Here is an 18,677-nt window from a genome sequence, read left to right as displayed (position 1 = left end):
TTTAAAAACAGACTATTGTGTATACTGAGATTCGAAGATAAAGTCTTTTTTTTTTAAAAAAAAAAAAAAAAAAGGTGTGAGAAATAAATAAATATTTACATAAAATTTTACATTAAATCTTTTTACATCTAAAAATCTCATACATTTTTTTAATCTGAACTTTTAATGCTAATTACAAGTGATTAAAATGTGGTACTTTAAAACAATCTCTATAAATTATATATAAAGTCTGACCATATAAAATAATTCATTATGAAAAGATAATGATATGCATTTACAAACAACAATCAGTTAGAAAAATTATATGTTAAAATCTTATGATATGCATCATGAGTAAATTTAAATGCCAGTTGATAAAATATACTGTTGAACTTTCTATCATAGCATTAATACTGTATGTGGAATACCTTGAAGTGCACCAAGTATCATTAATTATTTAATTAAAGCAATATTTGCACTAATCAACAAAATGACAAAAATGTATCAAAAAATCAATTTTGACTTAAAGGAAACACATAATTGTTTACCGATACACACAGCAATAAAAAATAGAATTTGATATATTTGAGATAACAGCTGGAAAATTTATTATCACTAAAATCAGTTGATTTTTTTTTATTACTAAAAACAGTTGGACTTTTTTCTTATTTATACTGAAGTTTACTAAAAACAGTTGGAAAATTTTTTTTATTTACACTAAAGAAAGCTGGAAAATTTTCTCAGAACAAATATCCTATGATCCCTTTGAGGCTTTTTTTCAATCATGCCATCTTCTGCATAACCACATTCATAAAACAACCGAAGTACAAAAATTTAAATTGATTATTGCACCTAATATATTTCTGATTTTCATCAGTAAATCTCATGTTAGTGTGTTTTTTGCACAAACCGCAGCCAAATATACCCCAAACTTTGAAAGACAATGATAAAACCAATCAATGGCAGTAGATATTGCCAGAATTCCCATGTTATCTTGTAGTGCTCTAAAACCTGGTGGGAGGGAATCTGTGTAGAGTTGGCAACATAGCAGACAGGGTACGCTGATCCATTTCCTCCCTGAAGACAGCTGGAAGTAAAGATAGATGCAAATATGTATTTTACAAAATGTGTATTATATCTGGCAAAATACTGTAAAATTCAATGGTTCCTAATTATAACAGGTGAAAGTATCAACCCTCAAGGAAAGCAATATTAGAGATGCTGCTACATAATTATACATGTGTATTCTGCAATAACTGACACATCTAAGTGGTAAATAGTGTGAAATTAAAACAATAAATGATAAAAATATCTGATATTTAAGTAAGATGACTTGAGATATGAATTAAATCTTACTCCAAAGGAGGACCATTATTGAATTCCAGATAGATCAGGCAGTTGTAAGAATAAAATATGAATGACAAGTACTTCATCCAATCTAACCAGAAAGGCAAGTTTCTTGTGAAAAGTCCAGCTGAGGATTAAAAAAATACACTGCACATGAATATAAAGCAAAATAAATCAGACTTTTATTGGGAAAATCATCCTTAAATTCTATATTTACTAACATTTTAGCTGCAGATCTATAGGTCTCCAACAAAAAAAAATTATTGACAGACTGCAGAGCTACAGTGCCACCCATAGAAAAAAACTGTATATTTATTGCGCACAAGAAAGCTGCACTAAGTGCTGGATTAATTTCTCCAAATTGTAACTAGCTCAACTGCACAAAAAGCTTGAATTAAAAAAAATCCTTAAACCTCTATCACCTACTCTCATGCTTGACATCTCCATAAAAAGCACTGGACTGAATTGTCTTGCCACCGAAAATGGCAGACAATTAATATAAATAGGCAACATTTTTTGGTCTCAATTTCAGGCCCAGTAGGGTTTATAACAATGGTTATGGGGAATGTCTTGTTGAAATAATACAAGTCTAGAATATGTTCAAAACACAAGGTTAGTGATATTTTTAGTTTGCAATTTAATGGAGAAATAAATTGAGATATAGTTTTTGTGCACAATAAATAATTAATTAATTAAATAATTATATACTTTTTTCAGTGGGTTGCACTGTAGCTCTCTGATCGTCCATACCAATTTTTCAGACTAACAATCTATATATCTGCAGTTACATGTACTAGTGTTTTTAGTTTAAGCCAGTTACATGTACTGTATACATGTATAAAGTGCAGAGAGAGAGAGAGAGCATACCCAGCAACATGATGATCATTTCTATAAGTATGGTCACTGTGATAGCCTGTCTCATTTCAGTGTTGATGATCCCAAGAAAAAGGCCAATACTCTGTAAATGGACAATGTTTGTATCTAGTAAGGAAATGGTTGTCAACAATATTGAAAGTGAAAAAAAAATTGAAAAAAAAAATTTTAGCTTTATTTTCTAATCTTATATCTCATCACTTTTAAGTGTACATGCTAGTATTCATCATTAATTACTTTGTCTCATGAAACACAGTTTATAGGAACACTGACCAATCAAACACAGGACATTGGTCCTTGCAATTGTGTTTGTGCTGATCAGTATGGTTATACTAATACAATGAGAATAGCTATTTTCCTAAAAAAAAAAAAAAAAACATTGCCCAAGAGATTCTCAAAAAGAACAGTTTTGATCATTGATGTGTTTGAAATATTATCCAAGTCAGGACTGGATCCCATGCAACCCCCAGCTCATACAGCAGACTCCCCACCAGGTGAAACACACAAAAGAGGCTATATTCAGGAATATTACAGCCAAATAGAAGTCCATAATCACTAATTTTTAATCCTTAATGATTCAAGACATAAAAACCACAATCTTGATTACTATAACAACTACTTAACAAGTTTAAAGACACTGGCATGAAGCAAATCAGAAATTTGAAGCCTGTGGACAATGTTAAATTCTAATTGCTCTGTAGAAACTGTCAATTTCAATGATCTGGCATTTTGTTGGAGTTGTTGTTTATCTCTGTTAGTTGATGTGCCATGGCATCCATTTTGTTAATTGCTCTATTAAGTTTTAAAACTTTTTAAAAACAGTTGTGCAAATTTTTATGACCTTTTAGACAAGCCAAAATCAAATGAGAGAAAATGTATACCAGTCAGAGCTTATGACATATATCCAAGTAAGTGGCCTATAGGCCTTGAAGGTCACCTGAGTATCATGCTACAATTCTTTCTAAAATATTATCAAAATGTTACCCCTTCATCTCACAATCTTCTGATTTTTCACTGTAACACACTTACTGCCACTTTTTTTCACTCTGTTATGAATTCTTGACCTCAGACCAACTGAGCCCTACTCTAGAGCCTGAATCCTGTTTTGTATAATACTATTCTAAACTTATAAGAATATTATTTTCATTTACCTGTCCTGCAATACTATCTATGAAAACTGTTCCAATGGTGGCAAAAAATGCTTCAATTCCATTCAAGCCAATAGCCCAATAACTGACCCCTATAAAGGTCAGTGGCTGTAACAGGGTCAATGGAAGCTCACTGGTCATTTTGGCACAGTAGTAAGCAGACAGCCTATACCAGCCTGCTGCCCTTTCTTTGTTGATGACCACTCTCTCCATGGGAACTGACAATCAAAAATATAGGTCATTTTATTTACTAGTTTGTAAATTTCAAATTAAAAGGTGTCACCAAGTAGTTACATGTAAATGAAATGTACTTCAATTCTATATAAAAGTGCTATATTTATATGTACTGACAATTTCAAAAGAGTCAAAATCAAAAAGGGAAAAATAATTTTTTTTTTTTGAGTAACATTTTAGTGAAACTTTCTAGGTTTAACACTTTCAGTATATTTAATCAAGAGATAAAAGTCAGTTTGTAAGTATTATTATATGACTTTTAAGGGGTACGTGATGCATTTGCAGATATTCCTTTCATCAATAAAATACTGTATATGAAAGTGAAATCAGCAGAGAGTTGTTGATTTCCACCTTGTCTTTAATTCTGTTTAAATCTTAAATTCTTAAAGATAATCAAAGATTATACTGGCACTTGCCTTGATGAATGTTACATGTTCAGTATCTCTACATAATGCAGAAATTTATACAATATGATGGTTTTTGTGAATCCCAGATGCAATATCAATGCAAGTTTGGTCAGGGTAACCTGGTTAACTTGTTTTATAAACAACATAACAGCATTCAAAGGATGTTTAGTAGTGTGCATTTCAACATGCAGCATCTAAGAAAGCTTAGTCTGACACAGTAGGGTAAACAGTTACTTGGGAAATGAAATGCTCTAAAAATTTTAACCTGATTACTCACCTGGAAGATACATGTATAGTTTAGTCATGATAATGCTAATCATTACTTGAGAATGGACCTGCTTTAAAACCTTTCACCTGGTCACTCATCCAAAAAGTAGGTCACATTCAGCTTCCAAAGAAAGCTTGGTGGTGTGCATCCATGCAAGTCAACCATTCATGGTAGCTCAGTCGGTAGAGCGCTTGCTCCCTGATCGGAAGGTCCAGAGTTCAAATCTCAGCCGAGACTGATCTAAGTCGGTAAAAAATAGGTAGCAACTGTTCCCTCGCCATGCGCTCGGCACTTTGAAGTGAAAGTTGGAGGACCTTGGGATGTGATCTTAAAAACTTAGGCCCCGTGTCACGACAGGCGTTGGCACAATAAAGATCCCTCACTGCTCAATGGCCCTGAGTGCCGAGTAAATGTCAAAATTTGAAGCCCTTCACCGGTATATGGTGACGTCTCTATATGAGTGAAAAATTCTTGAATGGGACGTAAAACAACATACAATCAATCAATCCATGCAAGTCTGGTCCAGGTAGGGCTTTTACTTGTGGAAATAGGAAATAGACTTGCTCCTAAAACTTTAATCAAAACACAGACACCATTCCAGGTAAATCTCAACTTTGTCAAGGTGAGCTTAAACATCTAACAACAAATCAATGAGGGGCATTTCTCTTTCTATAGTCAGTCTATAAATCTCTGCACCATGCATAAGAAGAACATTCCTCTTTTAATTTAAGATGTTAACATTGCATAAATTAATCTGATTAAGCAGTGTATCTCAGGAATGTTCCTCTTCCTATTCCAATTGCAAACCTTGAACCAAAATTTTCAATGTCAAAAATATATGAATTGTTTCCTATGATAAATGAGCAGAAAATAATTTTTTCTGTGAATCTATCATAGGAAATAATCCATATACTAATTACATTTATGAGCAAAAATTTTGGTATTCATTCTTTTTACTATAAAATGCGTAGAAGAGTTTTTTTACTGTGAATTTATCAGATGATAAATTTTAACTCACAAGTTGACACAGCTTCAAATAATGGCAAAAATCCCCAATGAATTGCAATAAAAAATATCTGAAATGTAAAAATGCAAAAAGATCAAATTATTCTTTGTCAAAACTTACATAGACCCTATAAAATATTTATTACCCTTACATTACAGCCAAACTTTTAAACCAGATTGAATGGTTAAATATCTTCAAGATACAGTTGAACATCAGTATATGGACGTCAATATCTCAAATATCATGGATATAAGGAAGTGAGTTAAAGTCCAGTCATGTTTTCTCTATGTATTTTTACCTCAGTATCTCAAACTCTCGGATATGTCAAAGTTTTACTTGGTCCCATCAATTTCAAGATAAGGAACTTTATATCCAGAAATCAGATTCACATATTGCTTAGGTTGAAATACATTTTGGGACTTCCAACTCACTTTGACATATCTTTCAGTATGGTATTCGAGATATCAATATAAGTTCAACTGTATTCTAATTTACGAGTAAAATGCATATGTTTCAATTCTGCAGAAAAACAACTTACAGCCCCCATCCTGTCCCTCACAGTTTCTTCTGTCCTCGGCAGCTGGAACCAGATCAGGGCATAAATCAAACAGATTACAACATGTTCCAATATTTTGGTCGGATCCATAAAACGAGATTTGGCCAGCTGGAATGAACGTATTGTGAGGTAGATGTACTGAGTCACAAATCCTGATGGCCATTTTTTTTTATTGTTTGCTGATGATGCAGAAATCTCATCCAGATCCATTAAACTAGCATGAACACTTCCTGGTTCTTAAAAAAGAAATAAAACATTCTGTAATTGAAAAATCCTGAAAATCACTTTTGAAAGGATGTAATATTATTCTTATTAATACAAAAATTAACAAAAAAGATTTCAATTAATATACATGAATTTAACATGGCTCTTAATTCATCTTTACAACGTAATATTTTACCACTTAATACTTGAAAATAATGTTTAAGTAACTTGATATAAAAAAAATTATGGTTACAATGAAAGAATTTAGGTCATTTTCTATGTGTTATTGTACATGTACTTGATTATCTACATTGAAGGAACCTTATTGCTTGGAAATTATCAGATTTACCTTCTTCATCAGACTTAGCCTTTCTCTTCTTGGAAAACTTGACCAAGAAAGATGGTTCCTTAGCTTTATTTTGAGGTTTTAACATGGTGGGAGACCCGGGGTCATCATATTTAATGGAATTAGATTTATTACGTAGAGGCCAGTCTTCTTGTATTCTGTTCATAGGAAAAGTGACTTAATAACTTTTGTTTAACATTATGGAAATGCTTGATAAAAAAAATACTAAGAAAAACTCATGACAAAATTCCAGATCAGTTTCATTTATGATTTATTTGGTACAGAATTTTTAAAATTCAGCCTTCTAGGGAAAACATTGTTAAGACCATAAAATTCCTTATACTTACATTCATCTTATTTTAGTCTACTTGTTTTACTAATCGTTTATTCTTTTATAAAACTAATATTTTATGCTACAATTTACTTTTCAAATTGATGTAAATTACAATTTTTTTTTTTCAATTTCAAGGAAACTATCTTGATGTAGCTAATACATGTCTCGGCATTTAAACATTTATCTAAAACATGTTTTGTACAAAAAAAAAAAATTCATTGTATATGTTCCTGTTTACCTGACATTTTTGGCAGCCTCCAGTATTTTTGTCTTTGTATGTGTACAGCCTTTCATCTTCTCCACTGAAATATAATTCACAAATTGTTAGGGTTTTCTGTTCAATCAAATTTGCTACCTTTCCAATCAAGTACTCAAGTACTCAGTCATTATTCAAATTTATATACTCATCTATCTTCATTTTATATGTATAGCTTAATTCATTCCTATAGTGTTCTTTACATTTTTTTATGTTATATTTCAGAATCTAAATGCTGACGTTAAATAAGACACAGAGTTTAAAGAAGAAGATAAATTTGAACTAAAAAATAAAAGTAAATACACATGAGTATTATTCCAGTTTGATTTATTGTAATTTTGAAATGATCATATTCAATATGTCAAATCCAACATACCGGTAAATACATTCATGAATTTCCATGTTCATATTTCAACCATATGCATCGGCCTGTAATCCAACTACAGGTAAATGGCTTGCAATATACATGTATCATCGGATTGTTTGTCTGAGGAATTTTTGTTCTGTAGAATATTTATATTTTTGTAAAATGTTTAAACCTGTTGTTTCTCCAGTGTCAATTCGATGTCACTTATATATCCTTGATATGTATTTGTTGCACCCTTCAAATAAGTAAATTCAGCTACACAGAGTTGATATTTTACAGCTATAGGTCAATTTGGAATTGCTGGTTTGTTTAAAGTATTTCTCATTTTAAAAAAAAAGACTCATATTTGCTACTAACTAATAAAAACATTACATTTCACTGAATTAATTTGAAATGATTTCCAATCATGGTGTGTCACTTTCTATGTAAACAAATTAATTCGTCGCCACTGACCAAAATGCTTCTGACTTTAATTGTTGTCAAAATACATGACAGTTTAAAAGGTCTTAATCCATTAAGCTAGATAACTGAGATAACAGTAGGATGATCTCTGAAAATAGAATGTGCTTAACAAATAAGGATAACAATGAGGAAATATTACATAGTTTTTTAATTCTTTTCCAAATATTCCAATACTGATTTTAGTATTCAATACTCAGACCTTTCGATGAGTGTGCAAGTAACCCATTACTTGTTGACAACCCTACAAATAATGGTTCACTTTCAATCTCAATAAAATATTTCAATTATGCTTTTTTTTTTCCTGACCAAAGTTTTTTTTTCCTGTACAAAAGTTATCCCCATGCATTTGCCTTTTCCTGTTCTGTTGGCAACCCAAAAATTAAAGGAATAATTTTATCATGGATAAAACAAAAAACCATACCAAATCCTCTTCTATCACAATACAAACTTTTTTTTGGAATTAGAACACATTATACTCACAAATTATATCTGCTGGGTTGAATCCTTCTGTAATCTCAACACCTATGTTATCAAAGTAGTCAACCATCTTATCTGTGCTGCCATAATATGCATTCTGTAAAAAAAATAATAAAAATAAAAAGTTTTATTTTACTTCCATATAAAATGCAAAAAATTCTTCTCTACTGAAAGTTTACAAGACATTGGACAAATTTCAATTTCCATTTTTTTTCTACATGTTCCAGTTATATTCTAAATTAAATGTATCAAATTAAATTATCAAATAATTTTTTGTTTTTTAAATTTTAAGATTAATGATTCCAATTTCCATTCATTTTTATCCCCTTGACCTTTGACCTACCTGACCATCACACATCAGAAGGAGGCTATCAAAGGAAAAGAACAGCTTGGAGGAAGGTTGATGCACTGTTGCTATGACAACTTTGTCATGTGAAGCAGAGTATGTTTGGAGCATTTTCACCAAGTTATATGCAGTGCTGGCATCAAGCCCAGTAAGGGGTTCCTAAAATTCATGCATTAGGTATTTCATTATTACTCACTAACTCCTTCAGTGTCTGCAGTATTTACATGCCATTGTAAAGAGAGGGATAGAGAGAGAGAGACAGAAAATATTACAAATTCAGTGAATCTTCATTTCTAAAGTTATCTTATCTTTATGAAGACAGCACTTGTTTGATCCTGTCTAAATAGCTTTTAAGATACAAACACTCTATTCATGCATTTATTATAATTCTATACAGTATGTACATCTAGCAGTACCGGTATAATGGTATAATCTATACATGTATTATAATTCTATACAATACATACATCTAGCAGTATAATGGAGGGATCAGTTAAGATTTCACAGGCAATGTTTGCCCTCTTTCTCTCCCCACCAGACAGTCCCGGCATCATGTCTCCCCCAATCACTACAATTTTATCCATATACAGTTAAACTTTAGTATGTCAAACATCAAATTCTATGGTTATGTTGAAGTGAGTTAGAAGTCCCAACCACATGCATTTTTTTTTTTGTATTTTAATTAACCATGTTAACCCTAATACCTTAGATTCTCAGTTAATGGGTGTTTTTTTTCTGTTTTTTTTTTCTAGCATGGCCCCATTGAGTTTGATATAACAGCTACATTGTAAGGTTTGACAGAACATTTATTACATGTATATGTCATTATTCTATGTCATGTTTCATAATTTTATTTTGAGATACTTAGAAGCAATATGTTTTAACTTTAAGTTTCATTTTCATAATGTCCTTCTTAGGCATAGTTAAAAAGAAAACAATTTCAAGTGGCATGTACCCCATAAAAAGTTCAAACAGAAAGAGTGCACAAATAACAAAATTTCATTTTGAATGTATGTTTAAGGCCTAAATTAAGTTATAAACACCAGTTGATGCTTACTGGTTTTTTTAAGTCCTTTAAGTGCATGTGATATATGAGTTTAAAAATTAAATATGAGAAATAAACATAGATTACTTAGATTTCATCTCTTTGAATGCTGATTATTTATAACAGTATAAACTGAAAATCTAATGTGGCCATACTTGTGTTAAGACAATTCTTTAGACCGAGAGCTTCCACAATGTCATCCAACTGATTCATTTTATCTTCATAGCTGACTTTATCTGAGATTCTGATCATGGCTGCAAACTGTTGTAAAAAAAATATAAACAGAAAATCTGCCTAGGCCATGGCTTGCATAAAATTAAATTAAATTATACAAAAAAAGTTTCAAAAGAACAATTAAGAAAAGAGAGGATCGGGTAACCATGTAAGCATAGCAAAGAATGCATATGAATTTAAAAACATATAGGAAAATACATTCAAAATATTGATATCTTTTTAAGAACAAAATCAAATGAATATGTAGCTAGGTTAAGAGCTCCCATATTTACAAAAGCCTTTAAAGGTTCGGGAAAACAATTATGATGTCACACCAAAAAAATACAATATAAATGTTCTATATCCCCACCACTCAAATACAGTTGAACTTCAGTATCTTGAACATGGATATCTCGACTACCGTGGATATGTCGAAGTGATTGGGAAGTCCTAACCACGTATTTCTTAAGTATTTTACCCTCGATATCTCAACCCCCTCTGATATCTCGAAGTTTTTTCTCAGTTCCTTCAAGTTTGAGATAACGAGGTTTGACTGTACTTTCATTTTCCATAAATTACGTAAATATAAATTGACGTGCGACTTATCTTGCCATATACATTAGCTGAATTGAGAATGATAGCTAACTTGATCTCGCTGTATTGACTAAGATGACATATCACTGACTAATTTGATCCATAGTAACATGAAACAAGTAAGAGCTGACAAAGGTGCAGTCATTCTTAAATAAATTAATCCATATTTTATATTTTAACTAAATCGAGAATTTATAGATCTTCTACATGTTTAAAGCTGTAGGAAGGCACACTAGTCTTATGCAGTGAGGTACTAGAGAGATGGGTCAAAGGCAGGGCCGGCCCCTTGAAAATCCCAAAAGTTCAACGATATCTGCTTCACTAATTTGTTTCAAAGAAACCATAATCAGTTTCAGAGCAAAAAAACATCTGTATATTGTTGAACTTTCACAATCTTGTAGCTGTACATATATTTTCTAATTTTAACCTTTCATGTGACAAACAGCTGATGTAAGTGATGTCAATTTTGACTCAATGCAGCAGAAACCCATTATATACAGTTATGTACAAAAACAGACAACAGATCTAGAATTTCCATTCTTTAAAAAACATGCTGTTGAAAAATTGTTTTGATATTGTATATGTTTTCACAGAATATTCATGGCACATTTCCTATGGGCATGCATCCTTAAACTAGCTGCGTATTGATACAGGCAACAAAATTATACATTTACATGTGTACACACCTTTAATGTCTCTCTTAAGGTCAGGTTTGGGAAAAAAATATCTTGTTGAAGAACATAGCAAATTTTTCTCCTATGCTGTTTTCCAATATGCTGTTGATCAAGAGTTATCGTTCCAGAGGTAATAGGAGTTCTTCCAGCTAAGGCATTTAGTAAGGTCGTTTTACCAGCACCTTGATTTATAGAAAAGTTAGGCTATAATTATTAATTTACATGTACATATCATTACCTATAAGGTACAATATATACATTTAATAATGCAATTTATGAATACATTATCAATTCAGCTTTTTTTCTTGAACATCTAATTATGACCTACAAAAATCAACATCAAATTAAAGAAAACTAATATCTGAATTTTTCAAACATGGTAATCATCTTAAAGTCATATATGGCTATTTTTGATAAGTTTTGACTAACTTAAATTTAAAAGATCTTTCTTTTTGTTTTATTACTTTATATAAAGATAGCACTTTCCTGTAAATTACACAATTTAAATCAATAGCTTTCATAGATATTAGAAATTTAAAACAACAAGCATTCTGAGAGTATTGCATTAGCAATACTAGTCCCCTACCGGCAAGTGTAATCTGGTTCCCGTTAAGAATTGAAAATGCCATAATTCCGTCAAAAATTAATGAAGCGGGACGAAATGCAAACTTGATCTATAACTAATCAAGGTTAAGTCACATACCAAAAATCAGCTCAATATCTACAAGCGTTTAGAAGAAAATTGCGGAAAACCCGTAAAAATTGAAAAGGCCGTAATTCCGTCAAAAATCAATGAAGCAAAAAGAAATAGAAACTTGATCTGTAACTCATCAAGATACACTCACGTACCAAAAATCAGCTCAATATCTGCAAGCGTTTAGGAAAAAAGTACGGAAAACCAAGTGGGACAGACTGACAGACAGACAGAGGGACAGACAGACAGACGGACAGACAGACGGACGGACAGACTCAGAGGAAACCTATAGTCCCCTCCGGTTTCACCGGTAGGGGACTAATAACTGATTTACATGTATTTATTGACTCCGCATTTAAATATCAGACACCGTTTTCAGTCAATTTAACTATAGAAACGTGGGGTTATTCAAGTTCAAGATTGGTGGAAATTTTAGTTTGAACGTAAATAACAAAGATCATGTTTATCTATACTCAATCTTGTATTTTTATTTTTTAGCTAAGATATGCCATATATAGCTTTATAAAAGCAAACTTTATAATTAGCCCCTTCACGGTAACTGCGGTACTAACTTTCTGCAGGGCAAAATAATAACGTTTTGCGAAGTTTTTGTTGACAGATAATCAAATGACGTATATTTAACAATTACTTTTACGTCATATTTCACAAACTATATCATTTTGCCCTGCAAAAGAGCAGTACCGCAGTTACCGTGAAACAGTCTATTGTATGAATAAAACAGCAAATGAACACACCACTTGGTCCCATGATAGCCAGAGGTTTTCCTGACTGTGCCATGCCACATACATTGTCAAGAATGATATTCTCTCCCATTGATACTGTTATGTCTTGGAAAATCATTTCATGTTTTGGAGAGGTCATCGCATCTTTGATAGTCTGATCAGATATCTCCATACTTGTGAAGTCAATTCTGTATGGCAGATAATTTAAGCTTCTTCACTGTTGATTCCACTTGGGCCTAAAAAATTTAAATTACCATGATTTATATCTTGTTATTTTTGGGTTATCTTTCCTTGACTTTGGTTTTCTCTAAGAACTTATTTCCATAATGTCTCTGTCTGAAAACTAGCAAGTTGTGTGAAGAAAAGACATTATGCATGTACTAACAACTTTAACAACTACAATAGTGAATTTTTATTAGTCCCCTACCGGTGAAACCGGAGGGGACTATAGGTTTCCTCTGAGTCTGTCCGTCCGTCTGTCCGTCCGTCTGTCTGTCTGTCCGTCTGTCTGTCTGTCTGTCCCTCTGTCTGTCTGTCAGTCTGTCCCACTTGGTTTTCCGCACTTTTTTCCTAAACGCTTGCAGATATTGAGCTGATTTTTGGTATGTGAGTGTATCTTGATGAGTTACAGATCAAGTTTGCATTTCGTTCCGCTTCATTGAATTTTGACGGAATTACGGCCTTTTCAATTTTTAGGGGTTTTCCGCAATTTTCTTCTTAACGCTTTCAGATATTGAGCTGATTTTTGGTATGTGACTTAACTTTGATTAGTCATAGATCAAGTTTGCATTTCGTCCCGCTTCATTGATTTTGGACGGAATTATGGCATTTTCAATTCTTAACGGGAACCAGATTACACTTGCCGGTAGGGGACTAGTATTGCTAATGCAATACTCTCAGAATGCTTGTTAATATTTTATTTTAAACGCTGGGGTACGACTTTGGTCAAGTTGAAGCAATTTTAGTTTTAACAGTATACAAGCCTGTGTGCAATTTTGTAATGTTAAATGACAGTGCAACAGTACAGAATAAGAGTCTCACAAGTAAAAAGACATGAGTGAATTGTCTGCTAGTCGGTTAATTACATCTGTGCAATTTGCAAATGCTCTTTTTTTTTTAATTATTAAAGAGATTTTTACCTGTCCGATTCAGCGATTGTGACTGTCGGTCTTGTTTATGAACATATTTTTGTGAATAATGAACCCGATTGTAATTCGATTTTGAAATTGGGTTATCCCTCTTTTTACTTTAGATTGTGCAAGGATACCACAGGCACCTGAATTTTTATCAATCAGTCGCTCAATAAGCCAAATTTCGAAAAATTCTACCCCCTCTACATGTATATAGAAATACAAAAAATTTTATTCATTTATATATAGAGGAGGTAGAATTTTTCGATATTTGGCTTATTGGGCGACTGATTGATAAAAATTCAGGTGTCTGTGGTCATATGTACACATGGAACCTGCATTAGACCCCCTTAGTCAACAAAAAGAATTCTGGGTCATACTATTTTTTTTATCCGTGTGGATATGTCTACAGTGTATAACTTAGCCTGCCTCCTTTTTTTTTTTTTTTAATTTTTTTATACATGTAACTTACCAGTGGGCTTTGGCGTTGTTTTGAGTTGTTCAGGAAAAAAATGTCAAGACTTATGATATCACATATTAAAGGTGCTTAGACACAGATTTGAAGTTAATATTTACTCAAATTTTCTGTATAATTTCATGACTTATATGTTGCTATAGCATTTCATACGAAAATTTGATAAAAATCTTATTTAATCTGAAAGTTATTTAAACTTCGAATTTCTGGACGCGTTTGATAGACACATCCTTGCAAATTCACAAATTTTAACTTTATCCTTTATAAAGTTAAAATTGAGAAACTTCAAATCTGTGTCTAAGCACCTTTAAACCTTTGAATGAAACTCAAAAATATGCATCATATAAAAGTGAAGACAAAGAATACATTAACTGGAATTTATTGTTTATAGAAATGGGTATTAGACATGTTAGATGATATCTTATTCATATATCGATATATGAAGTATGTGTTAACATGCCAGAAGTATGTGTTAACATGCCAACACACTTCTTTGCCCCCCCCTCTCTCTCTCTCTCTCTCTCACACACACACACACACCCTCACACACACACACAGATCCACAGTCTGTAGAAATGTTAAAGTTTTTATAATTGATAATGTTATGTATAGACTGTGTATTAAATACAGAAAATGATCAATAAAAATCATTTGAAGTCCCCACTTCTGAATTGGAATCAAAGTGGGCATCTCCTATGACAGTGTAATTATGACCATTAAACCAGTTTCAAATTTAAACATGGAAGTGACATAAATTCATAAATTGTCATGCAATATCAGTTGGAAATGGGACTGAAATTTAAGACTAACCTTTGTCAATGTAACACCCCATTATTCATTAAGATCCTTTGCAAAATGTGACACATTTAAATCTTACAATTTATTTACTGTATTGGGAAAATTTACATTCATATCTGCATATAAAAAAGTACGTTTCAGCTATTTGGATGCTTCATTAATGCGGAAGTATATCACGGATAATGTAATTCTAATGAATAAGACTTTAACTAATAAGATTTAAGTTGTTTCTGTTCTCACCTTCTTCGTTTAAGACATATTACAAAAATGTATATATAGCAGTTTTACATTTGTATACAGGTAAAGAGCGGTGTAAAGATTGATTGATTGTGAGTTGTTTTACACCCCGTTCGAGAATTTTTCACTCATATAGAGACGTCACCATATACCGGCGAAGGGCTTCAAATTTAGACCTTTACTCGGCAGTTAGGGCCATTGAGCAGGGAGTGTTCTTTATCGTGTCAATGCCTACCGTGACCAGGGGCCTCGGTTTTTAAGGTCTCATCCGAAGGACCCGCAACTTTCACTTAAAAGCTTGGCAAAAGAACAGTTGCTACCTATTTTTATCGACTTAGGTCAGTCACGGCCGTCATTCGAACACACGACCTTCCGATCACGGAGCAAGCACTCTACGCAGTATAAAGAAGAAAAGGGTAAGAGCTTGAGAGAGAGCGAGGAGAAAAGAGAGGGAGATGCACATGTAAGAACTAAGTGATTAGGTAATTCCAATTTTTTGTATTAAGAGTCCATCCAAAAATTAATTTAAACCTATCTTTCTATCACAAACAAAAACACAGATCGACAGGAAAAAGACATCAATATTGATAAAGTTAAAATTAACCTCACTCGAGGATTTTCTTTATATTGAGAGAAAAATAACTAATACTATACGAAGAAATAAAACTTTAAAAGAGTATAAAATAAGACTGATACGTATCTTTGTCGATCCCAAAAGTCTAGATTTTTTTTCAAACTTCAAAACCAATCCGTCCTAAAAATAAAAAACTTTGAATGTCCATATTTAAATTAACAACTGAAAGATTATTCATATACCAAGTCTGTACAGAAAATAACATTTCATTCGAGGATTAAAATCAAATTTTAAATTCTTTTTTCATATTTTATAAAAACATGAAATGGAGTCACCCAATAACAATAATTTCAGCCATGTTGTTAATTAATTTAACTTTAGATGAGTTCCTTGTTTTTCACCATCTGTTCAACACCTGTATAAGAACAACTTTTCTACGACTAAATTTAAACGTAAGTGATTGTACTACAAGATTTGTCATGAACCCAATAACAAAACAACATAATCTTTCTGTGTGTAAACATAGATCATAGTAATTCTAATTTTAAAAACAATCGTAGTTTGAGAGGGAAACCTTGTTAAAAATGACATGTCCTTCACGTCCCAGGCAAAGTACGCCATGTTACACAATGTATCTGTCAAAGACCCTGGTTCGGAGTGTACCGTAAGACGTTGAGACGTTTCAACTCAACTTGGTGTGTCCTGAGGTGGTTTCGATGTTTTTTTTCTTTCTTTTTCCTTTTTCTTAGACTTAATACATGTACATTTTGGATGTTCTCGAATATTTGTCGTTTATTGTTATGTAGGAAAGGTAATTTTTTTATTTAAAAAAAAAGTCGTACCAGAAAATCAGTTAGACAATGTGCCCATAGCAACAGATAGGACGATGATTTTTGGAAAATAGCTAGAAATATGTACGAAAACCCAATGACCCTATTTTCTTAGGAATTTGTGCGCCAAATACAATTGTAGAAATCCTTTGCGAATCCAATTTTCAAATTGCAAATATAATATAATATTGTTTTCTTTCTTTCTTTTACGTTCGTTGAGGATATGTAAAATACTCAAAAGAAAGAAGAGTGTGTCATATAACATACAAAATTTAATATGTCGCTTGGAAGTATTAAAAAAAAAATCAAAATTATGTTTTTTGAAAGCAATTCATATATAGTTATGGTTAGTTATAGTATTATATGAATGCAAGTTGAATCTTCATGCTATAGGTACAGTGTAAGTTTAATGTGATTTCCTCCAACTGAGTGATCAGTTAAGTATATTTTTATCAAATAATTATAGTTTCATAGCTCAAAAGATCGATAAATAAGGAATAGAGTAATGTATTTCATAATTAATTTCACTATTTATAATGTTCCATTAACATTGTCTAAAACATTCAATTTGTTGACTTCAGGTGCCTGTGACGGATTTCGATTCTTTCACATTTTATCCAGTACTTATTAGGTCATCTTCACAAGATGTAGTTATGTATGGTTTAGAACATGACATCATTTGGTGCAGGATTAGGATTTTCAAAATAGCTATTAGTTAGACGAGGAGCTGTGAGTGAAATGAAAGTAAGGAAATGAACATAAAACGTGCACTGGTAAAACATCATTGTCATCCTCAGCGCTCCGAGTGTCTTCTAGATAGTCACTGGGACATAAAAGGAACCGAAAAAAAAAAAACGTGAACGTATCCAAAAAAATATACATGTATCAATGCTTCGTATTAATTCCAGAAAGTTCTAATTCATAATGCTTAAGGTTTGAGAACCCAAAAGTTTGTTGTTATAATAGGTTAAAATCTTTAGAAGTTTTCGTAGTTAAATAATATACTCGTATTAATATTGCTATTACTATATATACACATGTACAGTATACTTTCAAACGTCATGAGAACGATAGCGGAGGTGATTACTAAATATGAAGATAACGAACAGTTATCAAGCTCGAAAGTCCCTTAAAAAAATACAGATTTGGAGCAGAGCAAACACGGATCTCTAAAAACATCAGAAGTGGGACCAGGTGCCATGCAGGAGTAAGCAACCCCTGTCGGTCACATCCGCCATGTGCTCCTTGTCATGATCGGGCAGTGTGAAAATAATGGCCTAACAATTTTGTATGAAAAACATCAATCAACATCAATATGATATGAAATATATGATAAATTTTATTTGCTGACAAGGTCACTGTATCGACCATAGAATTTGCGAAATGTTACTTTAAACGAGACTTTTGATATTCTTGTTTTGTCAACAGTTCGCCTCGTTTCAGAAATTGTTCACACGTAGAGCATACTTTTGCGTATTGAATGAACTGGGAGACATAAACTCCTTATGCAGGTGATAATGGTACATTGTACTGGTACATAAGTAGGGAAGTTGACGTTAGAAAAGTTGAAGTCATTCTGTTTATTATATAGGTTCGTTGTAAGGTTACCACCAACGTCTTTTTTTTTCCTAGTAAAATATCCAAATATGAAACAGATGTGCCAAACTCTGTGGTATCTTTTATTTCAAGCTCACTGGGATATACATGTATCGAGTCGACATATGAATGGAAGTAACTATTGTTAATTGATAATACATGTACGTCGTCGATATATCTAAATGTCGAGTTGAAGGCCACAACAAGTGTTTTCTTCCTCTCATGTAGAAGTTTTTGAATTAATTTTGCTTCACATGAATACAAAAATAGGTCTGCTACGTGTAATAAGGGGGCGCAATTGGTACCCATGGTTATTCCAACAGATTGTTGGAAGACCTGATCTCCAAAAACTATATATTAAATACATAGATATTGTCAATCAGAACTCAAGAATTTCTTTAATATCAACTTCGGAGTACTTGTTTGTACAATCAAAATATTTTTTAACAAACAATTTTGCAAAT

The 18,677-nt window shown here is 32.2% G+C and overlaps 1 protein-coding gene across 1 annotated transcript; it reads right to left on the bottom strand.

Annotated features, from left to right (window-relative positions):
- Positions 1–582: 582 nt before the first annotated feature.
- LOC133175708 (uncharacterized) lies at positions 583–12,790 on the bottom strand. Its single transcript, XM_061310817.1, has 14 exons — positions 12,586–12,790; positions 11,149–11,318; positions 9,811–9,916; positions 9,078–9,178; positions 8,608–8,769; positions 8,268–8,361; positions 6,941–7,004; positions 6,372–6,526; positions 5,801–6,054; positions 5,275–5,332; positions 3,351–3,565; positions 2,194–2,284; positions 1,336–1,453; positions 583–1,066 (listed from the first exon to the last, which is right to left on the bottom strand). Exons 1-14 carry the CDS (start codon positions 12,743–12,745, stop codon positions 868–870), a joined length of 1,947 nt encoding a protein of 648 aa, XP_061166801.1. The 5' UTR covers positions 12,746–12,790; the 3' UTR covers positions 583–867.
- Between the last annotated feature and the right edge of the window lie 5,887 nt (positions 12,791–18,677).

Source organism: Saccostrea echinata, unplaced genomic scaffold (assembly GCF_033153115.1).
Source record: "Saccostrea echinata isolate AGI-Se365-2 ecotype Australia unplaced genomic scaffold, CSIRO_AGI_Sech_v1 ptg000064l, whole genome shotgun sequence".
NCBI classification, from domain to species: Eukaryota; Metazoa; Mollusca; class Bivalvia; order Ostreida; family Ostreidae; genus Saccostrea; species Saccostrea echinata.
The sequence above is the reverse complement of the archived record's forward strand: the minus strand, read 5'-3'. Positions and strand labels throughout refer to the sequence as shown.

Coding starts and splice junctions, on each gene's coding strand:
- LOC133175708 (XM_061310817.1), bottom strand. CDS start 12,745: ATGGAGATATCTGATCAGACTATCAAAGATGCGATGACCTCTCCAAAA. Junction 11,319..12,585: donor GGCTATCATGGGACCAAGTG/GTGTGTTCATTT, acceptor CTATAAATCAAG/GTGCTGGTAAAACGACCTTA. Junction 1,067..1,335: donor AATAATGGTCCTCCTTTGGA/GTAAGATTTAAT, acceptor CTTTACTTCCAG/CTGTCTTCAGGGAGGAAATG.